General features: G+C 39.7%; 2 protein-coding genes across 3 annotated transcripts; both read right to left on the bottom strand.

Moving 5' to 3' along the window:
- Positions 1–1,649: 1,649 nt before the first annotated feature.
- Positions 1,650–4,016, bottom strand: LOC6573123 (general odorant-binding protein 83a). 2 transcript variants are annotated; one of them, XM_001999178.4, is made up of 5 exons: positions 3,911–4,016; positions 2,370–2,510; positions 2,231–2,306; positions 1,853–2,109; positions 1,650–1,787 (listed from the first exon to the last, which is right to left on the bottom strand). In XM_001999178.4, exons 2-5 carry the CDS (start codon positions 2,499–2,501, stop codon positions 1,770–1,772), a joined length of 483 nt encoding a protein of 160 aa, XP_001999214.2. In that variant the 5' UTR covers positions 2,502–2,510; positions 3,911–4,016; the 3' UTR covers positions 1,650–1,769. The 2 variants fall into 2 exon arrangements, with proteins under 2 accessions (XP_001999214.2, XP_032589707.1); XM_032733816.2 differs by having other exon boundaries at positions 2,370–2,551; positions 3,911–3,998.
- A 2,023-nt stretch (positions 4,017–6,039) lies between these two features.
- LOC6573124 (general odorant-binding protein 83a) lies at positions 6,040–7,769 on the bottom strand. The gene is made up of 4 exons (XM_001999179.4): positions 7,475–7,769; positions 6,625–6,700; positions 6,234–6,490; positions 6,040–6,171 (listed from the first exon to the last, which is right to left on the bottom strand). Exons 1-4 carry the CDS (start codon positions 7,571–7,573, stop codon positions 6,154–6,156), a joined length of 450 nt encoding a protein of 149 aa, XP_001999215.1. The 5' UTR covers positions 7,574–7,769; the 3' UTR covers positions 6,040–6,153.
- Between the last annotated feature and the right edge of the window lie 4,970 nt (positions 7,770–12,739).

The raw sequence follows: 12,739 nt of genomic DNA, 5'->3' as shown, positions 1-12,739 counted from the left end.
GGGGCACAGAGGGGATGGCGCTGCTGCAAGCAGACGGCATTCAATTACATGATTGTGTCATTAGTGGATCCAAGCGAAATTAACCAACATTTGGGCAGCTAATTGGTTGCCTAAATGGCCCAAGCAGCTCGTGTGGAAATCCATGGAGCCAATTCCCTAACGTGCCCCACAATGAGCCCACCCACCACCCGCTTCAATGAAGCGCGCCGCGTAAAGTGTCGCCAGTCACACTTCATTGAAGACTGTCTCAAATTTTCCATTTAACAAATTAGCAGGCTGACAAAAAGAGAAAACATCAAGTGAAAATTAAAAAAAAAAAAAAAAAAAAAATAGGAGAAAAAACGAAGCATCAATGACACCGAAATTATTATTAAGTTGAAAGTAATGTTAGGCCGGATGAGAAATGCCAGCTGTCCGTAATGAAACACTCTTGGGCACAACAAAAGGCCACCGATTTCATCTTAAATCCACTGACAATTATATCAAACAAAAGCAAAAAAAAAAGGAAAGAAATCAATTTTATAAAAGCAAAATAACAAAAACTACGGCTACTTTTGAAGAGTTAACACCGATTCCAAAATTCATCAACCAAGTCCCAAAACAAAAACAAGTTTATTCGCTTCTTCACTATGAGCGTTAGCTATGGTATTGATGTATTATTAGATCAACACAGTTATACGTATATACTAACCAACTAGCTCAGCAAAATATTTGTTTTATTTTATTTTCATTATCCCCAAAAAAATAAAATAAAATAAAATAACAACCAAGGCCAAAATTAAAGCGCATTTGTTATGTCGTTTTAACATTTTTTTAAACAGCTATAGGAAAAAAAATAATAAAAAATAAGAATAAAAACCAATACGTAAAAAAAAGAAAAGAGCGAAGCACAAGTGTGAACGGGCGAACATAAATCATTTTCCGGAAAATGAAAAGCTTTGCGCAACAAGTCGACGAAACAATAAAAATCTGCTTTAGAAGGGGCGAACGAATGAAGTTTACTAAAAGCATGGTAGGGGAGCGACTAGGTGCCATCGAGCGGCTGACCGACCGAAAAGAAATATATGTTAAATTAATATATATTAGAATTAATGGCTCTTTTCGAGGGTGCAGCCACGAGGAGCTGCATGGGGGCTGAACGTGGCAGCTTTGAATGAAAGATGGGACTTCAAATGGAAATACTTCTAGCTGCGCGATTGTCCATTAAAATGGGGAAAACTTTGCGCATTTTAAATATCGTATGGAAAGCTTAAAGCTGAAAGAAAAACTTAAAGCGAAGTTTTAGATGAGATATTGGCCAACCATCAATTAAATTACAAAAACGTTTCTGTGCATTTTTTTTTTTTTTTTTTTTAATATTTAAAATAAATCAATTAAGCATTGAACAATCAATTTTACAACACCAAATCTGATGTTTAATGATTTTAGCAATCATTTGTTAGTATTATGAATTCTTTTTTCCTAGTAACCTGACAGAACTGGCCATTTGTGGTTCGCTCTGACGTTATGTGAGATCCAACATGATTTATGTGCGCAGCATGCAGAAGTGCAGAAAAAACCTTTAAAGCAATACAGCCATACAGTGCTCAGCGCAAGTATAGGTATAGCCTCAAATATCGTTTTCATTTAAAAATTGCAAAACTTGTAGATTTTTGCGGTAAACAAATTTATTTTTTACTCAAACTAAAGCCACCAGCTAAATACACAACTAAGATAGAGCTATAAAGTATTTTTAAACTTCTAGAAATTTAATCAAATACAGCGCAGCTTTATGGTAAGAAGTAATGCTATTCAAAGAGAAAGAAAAACTGTTTAGCTAAACAGAAATCTTAGGCTTCATGTGTCAACTTGCCTTAGGATCGGCCTTCTTCCAGCACTGATGGAACCACCAGGCCTTGTGGCACAGCGTATCGCCTATGGGGTGTATGCATTCTTGGGACATGGCCATCAGATTGTCTCGTATGGAGTGCGGCACCGAGCTGAAAAGCTTCTCCAAATGCACGTCGCCATCGTCGTCGACCACTTCGAACTCGTGGAACAAACAATTCATGTAGCACTTGAGCTTTTCATCGTCATGGATTTCTCCATCACTGAACTCCTTGATCGCAGCTGTAAATTGTTGCAAGCGTTGCAATTAACATTATTATTATTATTATTTTTTTTTTTTTTTTTTTTTTTTTTTTGTTCTTTGCTTTCTGAGCTGCCAGACAGATGGCTGGGTGGGACTCACCCTCGCTGACGCCGGTTTGCTCCACACAGATGTCGTGGAAGAGCTTGGACATTTTGAGTACGTTCCTCGGTGGATACTGCAATTAAAAATGTGCTGCTTAAGTAGGCGTGGCGCAGCTCAGCTCGGTTTATTAACTCACGTCCTCGTCACGCTGCGCCAGAGCCGGCGACAGCAGCGCCTCGCTGAACACCAGTGACAAGGCGATTAACAGGCAGGCTGCGACAGGACGACGTCCGCGATTTTGGCCAAAGTCACTCAAAGCCATTTCCATGCAGACTCTCTGTGAAACAGCAGAAATTGTTGTTTGTACGCTCGCTCGGCCTTGTTTGCGAGTTGTGAAAGGCGGAACAAAAGCGACGATGCATAAAAACAAAAACAGCGCAACATCAAAAACAAAACAAAAAAACAAAAAAAAAGTAGATATACAAAAGAGACAGACACTTTGAAAGGGTCACATTGGTAACACACTATACAGAGTGCAGCTACTGGATATTTTCCTAAGTAAAGATATAACTAACTCTTGATGATCTGACATGGGAATATAAGATATATCATATATATTCCGGAAAAGAGATTTGACTGAACTTTGAACTTTTTATAGTCTAATGGTAAAAGTCAATAGACTATAAAAGGTTGAGTTAAGACGCTCGATAGAGAATAGTTTAGAGCTCTTAGCTACATCGAGATTGTGAACATGAATATGAAAATAAGCTGATGTGCTCAAATTAAGAAGAAACAAGGAATCAGCATTGGTTTCGTGCACATTCGAGCCCACAAAGCTCAAGCACCCGCTACGATAGGGCATACAATGCGAGAGGGAGCCACATGCAGAATGGAAATGGATGTTGAGCTGGCTGAGACGACAACGTGCCACGCGTGACAGCTGGACAATGACAATGTATGTATATATACATATTTCTGTGTATGTGTGAGGGTTTTTCTAAGTGCGCTTTTTTGTAATTTTTATTTCAGGAAGCCAGGCAAGAGGTTCGGGCAGCGCATGGAGAGAAGGCTTGGGAGGCTGACAGAAGTGAAACCAACAAAAAATCATTTGTTTCTTGCTAGCTGAGCTCAGCTCACGCTAAATTAATTCTAACCGCTAGCTGAACAAAACAAAAAACAGAAGAGAAAAAAACCTTGCCAAACGGAAACGGAAATGTGGCCGAGACGTCAGGGCTTCAGAGCTGTTGTCAACGTTCCTTTCTTTCAATGCACAATCGTTGTGTTAATTTTGACAACCAGATGCCCACGTGCGTTGCCACGCCCTGCCGCCTGCCAAGCCATATATATGCATATACATATAAATGTGGAGGCGAGTAGTAGGAAATTTGCCATTCGCTGGCTCATTTTTTTTTTTTTAACACAAAATACAATAGAAAGACATCAACTTGTGCACAACTGTCACTTTTGTTTTATCAAATGTCAACGCAACAACCGAAACAAAGCCACAAAACGACGCAGGCACACACATACACTCACGCAAACAATCATAAAGAACGAATGAATTTACAATAACAGCAACAGTTATGGAGCTGTGCGTGTGTGTGTGCCCCACAGTTGGCCCTGGCAGCAACGATGGATGGTTTTTTAATTGCCATTTCAATTTTCGTTATGCGAATTGCTGTTGACGCGTTTTTTACAACTTTTGTTGCTCCCGTTGTTGCTGCTGCTGTTATTTACCTACGCTCGTTCCCTTTTAAACTATCAACGGGACGAAAAATACTGTTCCAACACACGCGATACACCAACTGTCTGACAACCGCTCTCGGATTTGAATTGGCTTCGTAGCCATTTCTAACGGCCTGTTTTATATCGATTTCGGGCAAGTTTTGCGCATTAAGTGATTCGGCATTAAATTTCTATAATTTAGTACTTAATCAATGTCCATATTTATCTAAGTTGCTTGTCATCGGCTTCCCTATGCACCACTTGAAATGAATATATACTTTTGCAATTTGCATGCGACTGCAACTGTTCACCCAGCACTCCCAGTTGCGTGTTCGCAATTGCTAGTTGTACAAGAGCAGAAAAACAAATATACATATATATAATACAGAGCGCCATAAGAAAAAGTCATTTTTTTGCGGGTCAAGGTATGAGACATGCATATGTAAATAATTTTTCAAATTGTTTAATTGACTTTTCTGGCATTCGCAAATAACTCTATTTGGCGCCGAGCTCGCAAGCAGCGTGAAAGGGCTTAAATTGGTCAAGACTTTAAACTTGGAATGAAGCTATTCAGCTCATACATTTGCTAGTATACAAATATCATCGGAATATGAATGGGAAATATATAATGAAACAAAAAAATATATTAAACTCTCCATTTTTGTGTATGTCAACAACTGTGATTCGCATTCGTTCAATATGTTTCAAAGGTTTGGTTTTTTATTGCAACGATATATTGGTGAAAACGAGAATTGTAATATTTTATTACCTTTGGCCGTAACTAGCTGTTTGGCAATCGAATTTGAATTCCTAGTTTGGTTGCAATGACAACAGCAATTGCATTCAAATTGCCAGGTATGTGAAATGAGCAAATGAATGCATACAACAAGCGCTACAGATCCCAATACAATGACAAAATGCCAAATGAAAGACCGGAAGCCCATAAATTGAACGGTGATTGTCACAGGTAGCAAAGCCCTATGCTACCGATATGGACATTGGTCATTTGTATGTTACGTACGCCGGCCATTCAGATTTATTGCGTACTCCGAAGGTAATTCTGTTGGCCGAACAGATCTAATGAAATAGTAACGTGTCCAAATTATAAAGCGACAAAGGTATTTGATTACAATTAAATGAAAATGAAGCGGATCCTAATAATACAAAAGTATTCCTATTCATTTAAATATGAATGACAATCATCATTCAAAGTTTTATAACTTTTCACAAATTTTTTAAATTATTTTCTTACGATTTTGGTTGATAAAAATTTGCAGATAAATATTTCTTATTTATTATTTTTTGATAAAACACAGACGATATGGGGTAGGAGCCACTCCTGTTAAAAAAAAATCTGCGATTTATAAATAATTAGAGATTAATTAGATACAATATGAACATGTAAAGTCATTAAAATTGTGAACACCACATCTAATTTTTAATTCATAAATTAAATAATTATGTAAATTTAGAAAAAAAAAACTGTGAACTCAATTCAACTCGATTCCTTCTAGTCTTTCTCTTTAGCACTTGGCAATCCCCTGCACTTGACGATAAAGTTTCATAAATCATATCAATAGCATATCAATCGATGCGTCATTTTCAATAGCAAATGCAATAAAAGTTATATCAAGATGCGTAAAAAATAGATAGATAGATTCAGAGAGAGAGAGAGAGAGAGAGAGAGAGAGAGAGAGAGAGAGAGAGAGAGAGAGAGAGAGGGATAGAGAGCTGCAGCAGCAACAAGAGCAAGAGCGTGCGCTATAATTATTTATGCAAGCAGTAAATGCAGTCAGCAGCCGCATATTAATTGTATGACGATGTCATTAATGTTTATCGTTGCATAAAATTATAGATGCGCTCTTTAGATAGCGCTAATTAAATAATTAAATATGCTTTAGGCCATGGCCAGTCAGCGGATTTATGTGCGCCATCCATCAGCAGTGCCAATTATTGCTGTAAATATATCACAATATTCGCATAAAATTCGCAGTGCCACGCCCACAAGGCTTCAACTAGCTGCAGCAGCAGCTGTTGCAAAAATAAAAATAAATAAATAAAAACTTTATGCGTCATTTTATATCCATTTTTATTTGTTTATTTTTTTTTTATTTTTTGGAATGCTCGTCAAAGTGCTATTTGTATAAAATGAAACTGAAATATATACGTGTATATAACTAAAATATAGGGAATAAAATATAAACATAAATCAAGTGTCTTTGTTGGGCTTAGCTTGGGCCAACGGTCGTCAATGCTTAGATGAGAAAATAATGCTGCAAAAATGTAATTTATTAGCTTTTGCAGCTCCTCGCTAATCAGGTGCAATGGCCCTTACCTTGGGATCCGCCTGCTTCCAGCAGCGATGCAGCCAAAAGGCGCGCTCGCACTTCGTGTCGCCCTTGGGATAGAGACAACGCTTGCCCATGTTCACCGCAATGTCGTGCATGGAGTCGGGCAGACGGTCGAGCAGCTTCTCCAGGTGCACCTCGCCATCCTCGTGCAGCACGTCGGTCTCATCAAACACACAGTACATGTAGCATTTGAGCTTCTCGTCCTCGTGCACTTCCCCATCGCTGAACTCCTTAATTGCCGCTGCAAACACAAGTTGAGAGTCGAGGCGAGAGTACAGTGACAGATGGCAACAGCTTGTTTGCATTTGTCCGGCATCCAGCTCGGCTCAAGTCTGTTGGCCCAGCTTATGCTGCTTCTTTACCACCTGTACTCACCTTCAGTCACTCCAGTCTTGCCCACACAGCTGTCATGCACGGGCTGCAGCTCCTTAAGCAACTCCGGCGGAGGATACTTTCGCATATAATAGAATAATAACAATAGAATAATAGAAATATCTAACAAAATGCGCTTCAGGCAGATGATGATTGTTAGTTTTCCACAAATATACAATTCGCATTTAAGCTGAAAGCTTATGCGAAAATTCTTTATTATTTATATACCCTTTCTTTTTAGAATACCCACAGTTTATTGATTTTTCTCTAGGCTTGAATTGACATCTAGTAGAAAATTATAGTTGAGTTTATTTTTATTGAATATATATTCATATTTATTGAGCAAGAATACGGGAAACTCAACTTGTGTTAATATATAAGCTCTTAAAAAAATATTGAGGCTTTTCATCGGAGTATTATATATATATATATATATATATATATATATATATATATATATTCATTTGCACCAAGAATTATTTTGTATATAAGTTTTAAAACTCATATGAATCAACTCATATTTCCATATATAATTATTTAATGGAGGAGAGTTCAACAAGAATTGGATACTTGTCAAAGAATTGAGCTGCATTTAAACACATAAATATGTTATGAAGCATGCAAGTCGACAACTAAAGGTAGGTACAGTAAATCATCGCTATACCAGCCTTGGGGCAAGGCATTATAAGGAAGAAGAAAAAAGTAGATGCACTCATTTGATGTAGCTTACCCTACATCACCTCCCTACGTGAATTTCTTTCTAGCTGCTCTTCATTATCTCAACTTGTGATTTGGTTTAACTTGTCTTTGCCGACAGCGATCTGGCGCTGCTGCTACTGCTCCTGCTGCTTACCGTTTCATCGCGTCTCAGCTCGGCTGCCCAGATGCCACGCCCCATCACAGAGCATAGCAGTAAAATGTGGAAAATGTTAATGGTGGCACGCAGCGACATGATGCTGCTATACAGCTGCTGCTGCTGTTGCTGTTGCTGTTGCTGTTGCTGCTGTTGCTGCTGCTGCTGCTGCTGCTGCTGCTGCTGTTGCTGTTGCTGTTGCTGGTGGTCAAGTTGCAACGTGACAACGCCGTTCAAGTCCAAAGTAGCGTTAAGCTGCGGAAGCACGTGAGACGCAGGATATCTGGGATCAAGGATTTAGTGCCGCACACACACATACACAGGGTACGGTCAGCCACTACGGACGTGCAGTCAAGGGGATTAGCCGACGAAATTGAATGACTTTAGCAGCCAAATGGAACTGCAACAGCAACTGCAACTGATACTGCGACAGAGCCAAGTGGCTAGTGGATGTTTTATATAGCCGCAGCCAGTGTGTGGGGCGAGCTGCTTGATCTGTGTAATTAGCTGTCATTAATTACTATGCTCGGTCCCATAATTAAGCCAGCCGAAACGTGGCCAGCAATTTGTCAATCAAAGAGCACTCGGCGCGAGGCGCGAAAATACATGGCTCAAGCCGGCAATACGCCATGTTGGCCAAGATGGCGACCAGTCGAAATGGGTGCGTGTCATGAGACGCCGGCAACAAGTTAATAACAATAACAACAAAAGCAACAACAACAACAGCAACAACGGCACGCATAGGGCTATTAAATATAATGCGAATGCCAGGTAGCTCCGTCCCGTAACCGCAACCCATCATTTGTTGCCACACGAAACGCGTTAATTACGGGTCCGGTGGACATTGCAATTTTATTTTCCTTATTTCTGTTGTTTTTTTTTTCGCTCCCACATTCATTAATTATTATGCAAGCTAAGCGCTGGGCAAAACTTTTGGTTGGCTCTCAGTCCCAAGTTTGCTGTCTCTCTCTCTCTCTCTCTCTCTCTCTCTCCACCCACTCTCTCTCTCTGTCTCGCCCTTATTCTCTTTCTCTCTCATCCTTTCCCTCTTTCCCTGCCTCTCTCTCTTTCTCTCTCTCTCTCTCCCTCTCTCTCGGTTAGGCATGAAAACTCAACGTATCAAATTAATTTTTAATAGCCCGGCCCAACCCTCCAACTCCTCGAGTCTCGCCAAATAATAGATTTAAACGAGGCGCACAGCAACTTTTTAGGTGGGCGTCTGGCCATGCATTGTAATTAAAGTTTTTGACTTTAGTTTTGGGGGTCAGTGGAGCTGCGTACTGGCCTTCAAATAATACGCACAAAGGCGCTGCCAAGCTGTAGCAGCAACAGCAGCAGCAGCTAGGCGTCACTCCTTGTCATTCTCATGTTTGCCATAATTGCGCAATGTGTTGAAGGCATTTAATATGGCAGCAGCAGGAGGGCAAGCTATGTGAGTGTGTGTGTGTGTGTGTCTGTGAGTGTCTGTGTGTGTGTGTGTGTATTGACATGTGACACTTGCAAATTAGATGCCGGCAGGCGAACAATGTTGCCTATGATGTTGCATGCCATTGTTGCATACATGTGCAAATGCAGATGCTTAACACACAAATGAGTCTGTGTGTGTGTGTGTGTGTGTGTGTGTGTTGCACAACTTATTGACACCTTATTTGCGCTCACAAAACGCACAACTCGTTTTGTGGCTTGCACATGCAATTTACATGTGTAATTTTTCGGCCATACAAAAGTTGCAGCTGCTAACCGCAGTGGCAGCATCAGCAGTAGTCGCAACAGCAGCAGCAGCAGCGCAACGACAGTTACATCATTGTCAGCAGCAGGACAAGCCAGGATGACAGAGGACAACTTCGTTAAACGAACTGCAGCATTTGTGCAGCTTGTCAGCTGGTCGCTCCATGCAATGTTGCCCAGCTAAATTTGAATAGCGCGCGTTTGTTGCGGCCATTTGTATGGACTCTAGTGGTTTGCTGCTGCCGGACATAATCGATTTACAGTGTTGGCCAGGCCCGTCTACGCATTTCACCAGCATGCAGCCCAACGCCCACGCCCCACAAAAAAATCAAGGCAACAAAAAAAAAAAAAAAAAAAAAGCTGGAAGCTGAGTAGTGTATTGCAAAAGGGATGACACTGCGTGGGCAGGATGGGAAGCAGAGGACCTGTTTACGGCTCCAATGAATTATAATTAATGATTGCGGCCTGGGCGGCGGCTTAGCTTTTAAAATTTATAGCCGGACCAGTCCGACCGACTGCTGGAGCATAATAAATTTAAATTAGCACTAGGCAAATAAAATACGCACAATAAATAACTGTCCAAGGTCAACAATTTTTGGGCAGCAACTGCGCCGGGCCAAAGGGTATGGCCATTTGATATGAATTTAACATTTTATTGCTCATTATTATGATATATATATATATCTGTATAACCAGGTCAGGCACGGTACGCTGCTCATTTTTGAGTTTGCCATGGCTCAGTTTTTCTCTTTTCTCCATATTTTTTTCTACCTCCACATTTTGCTTAAAGAGCCGCTCAAAGCAATGCAACTTGCATCATTAACATATTCACAGTCTATTAATTTTCAGCACACACACACACACACGCACACTCAAGTCTCGAGTCGCTTAAGTCTCGCTGTCGACTGGCTGCCCGTTCAGCCTTTGGCAACATAATTAGAAACTTTTGCACTTAAATGCAAGCTGAGTGCATGCGGCCAGTCGAATGAATGCATTAAGCCAAAGTACAAGCCAAGTACGCGTTAGCAATGTGCCATAATAACTACAACTATATGAGCTGGAACCCACCACGCACTCGCCTCCCCTCCCTTTTATGAGGCGCTCTTAGTGCTATGCTTATAATGTTAAGTACTAGCTAGTTACATGAAAGTCGTAATATGAGCAAGATTTTTCTACGTTAAGCTGCAGTGCTAACAAGTACTTACATATATTGGGGATATCTTAAAAAAAAAAATAAAAAATAAGCTTACAAAATTCGACAACTACATTACTTTCATTACTTTAGATCATGATTTAACCTTACATTTATATATTCTTCGTGATTATGTTTTACCCTGGGCATCTGTACAACTCGAAAGTTAAAAGCTTTTTGGGCATAAGCCTTATTATTATATTTATATAAATTCATATCATTATCATTATTATAATTATTATTTATCAATCATCAAAATCAATATTATATTTGGTATCAGAGACATGATGCTAGGCATCATTGTCATTGTCATTGTCATTGTCATTGTCATTGTCATTGTCATTGTCATTGTCATTGTCATTGTCATTGTCATTGTCATTGTCATTGTCATTGTCATTGTCATTGTCATTGTCATTGTCATTGTCATTGCCATTGCCATTTTCATTGTCATTGTCATTGCCATATTCATTCTTATTATTTTTCTTATTATTATTGTCATCATCATTTACCAGAAGCCTCCGCCACTCGGCTCTGTGTCGGACAACACACGCAGTTTGACAAAGAGATTTGAGCTCACAACTCTAATGACAGTTCACTTAGACATTTCATCTCATCATCCCATTTACCAAGAACTGCAAATAGCCTACAACAACTTTCCTTAATGGTTCTTTAGTTTTAGTTTGACCTAACCGAAACTCAACCCGTCAACATAGCTCACATATTGCTCTCCAAATATTTGCTGCAGTTTCTCTCTCTCTCTCTCTCAGTCTCTACCTCTCTTTTAACTCAGTTTGTCTTACTTTTTCAAAATATTAAATCTTTTAATATCTACTGATACGGGCTAAAGTGTGTCAATTAAATAAACTTTAGCAATTATTGAGCAGAATAAGTCTACGATGTTTTGTCATGGGTTTAAATGGCTTTAAGATTCTTCCTATCCCACTTGTCACTCAATATGAAATTCGATTGTTTTTTTGGTCTATTTCTGGCCAAACTAAAAATGATTATGTGATTTGACCTCATTTCAGTGCACTGTATGCCCTGTGCTGTGACGACACACACGGCGAATTGTTGCAATTTAAATACGCGCCCACTTAACTTTATGCATGACCCATAAAATTGGTCATATATGCATAATATGGCATGTCATTAAAAATTAATTAAGGGTAAAATATGTGCAGATGACTTTTACGAGAGTTTGGCGCGAGTCGTTAAATAGTCGGCTGATAGCCAATGCAATGCATCAAAAATGAATGTCATATACATACGTACTTATACATATGTAACTGTGTATATATTTAACACAGCTTTTTAACTGTCCTGTTTGAAAATTGAAAGCTCCAGGGCTACAGCTCCAATGTCCAATGGGACAGATGGCAGAGGGCAACTTGGCAGATGGGCAAAGGGTTGCGGTCCCCCGCAGCTATGTCATTGATATTCATGAGCCTTGGGCGTTTGAACTTGACAGTGATTAAGATTTGACTGTCCTAACCAAAACAGAGTAGGAAAAAACGAATTAAGAATGCTGCAAGCTTAACTGCACGACTAGTTGCTGTCCTGTAAACGGCAGTGTAGAAGTAAAGGGCATGATAAATGGAAAAAATGCTTTCGCGATTCGAGTCTTTTCTTGTGAAATTCAAGATTCCATTCATTCTAATTTCAAAGCGCTCTTTACATGGCGCATTCAATTGTGCGCGGCTCATGCAAATTGCGAGTTATTGATACCCCTGCTCGCCTTCAGAGCAGGGCATACTGAATACGAAAAAAAAGGCTGCTGGTATTCGCTTTACAAATGTAAATTAGACCGCCATTTTTTGCGCTGTGGCAGATATTTTAATTTAGTCTGTAAAAATGACACGGCCGCAAACAAAAAGGCGCTGTGATATTTGCCCTTTGTTTTGTTTGGCCAGGGCCAAGCATCTGGCCATCTTTAGCCTTTTTTGGCTTTCTTTTCTATTGTTGTTGTTGTTGTTGGTGGTGGTGGGGGTGATTTTCAAGTGAAAAGCGCGGCTACATCAAAAGGGTTTGGCTGTGGGTATGGAAATTTTTGTGCTGTCGAATTTTTATGCGAAAATGTCAAGCGGCTAGCGCAAACAAATAAAAACAAGCAGAAGTGTTACAATCAGGACTGCTCGACTAGAAGATATCCTAAGTCAATTGCAGGCTAACTCTTCCCTACTTTTTCTTTTACTTCATGTATCTATTGCTTGAAATAGGTTTAAGAATAGGGGCGGATGGTATATGAAATCTGCAAAATTTCAAGTCTCTAGGGAATCGGATACTTCAAGAGACAGATACTTAGACTTAGAGAGATGAACATTACTGTATTGACTTAGTCAGTTGTT

The sequence above is a fragment of the Drosophila mojavensis genome, unplaced genomic scaffold, assembly GCF_018153725.1.
Source record: "Drosophila mojavensis isolate 15081-1352.22 unplaced genomic scaffold, ASM1815372v1 contig_16, whole genome shotgun sequence".
In the NCBI taxonomy this organism is placed as follows: domain Eukaryota; kingdom Metazoa; phylum Arthropoda; class Insecta; order Diptera; family Drosophilidae; genus Drosophila; species Drosophila mojavensis.
Note: the sequence above shows the minus strand (reverse complement) of the source record. Positions and strands in the feature narration are given on the sequence as shown.

Coding starts and splice junctions, on each gene's coding strand:
- LOC6573124 (XM_001999179.4), bottom strand. CDS start 7,573: ATGTCGCTGCGTGCCACCATTAACATTTTCCACATTTTACTGCTATGC. Junction 6,701..7,474: donor AGCTGAGACGCGATGAAACG/GTAAGCAGCAGG, acceptor TATATGCGAAAG/TATCCTCCGCCGGAGTTGCT. Junction 6,491..6,624: donor CAAGACTGGAGTGACTGAAG/GTGAGTACAGGT, acceptor TTGTGTTTGCAG/CGGCAATTAAGGAGTTCAGC.
- LOC6573123 (XM_001999178.4), bottom strand. CDS start 2,501: ATGGAAATGGCTTTGAGTGACTTTGGCCAAAATCGCGGACGTCGTCCT. Junction 2,307..2,369: donor TGGCGCAGCGTGACGAGGAC/GTGAGTTAATAA, acceptor TTTTAATTGCAG/TATCCACCGAGGAACGTACT. Junction 2,110..2,230: donor GCAAACCGGCGTCAGCGAGG/GTGAGTCCCACC, acceptor AACAATTTACAG/CTGCGATCAAGGAGTTCAGT.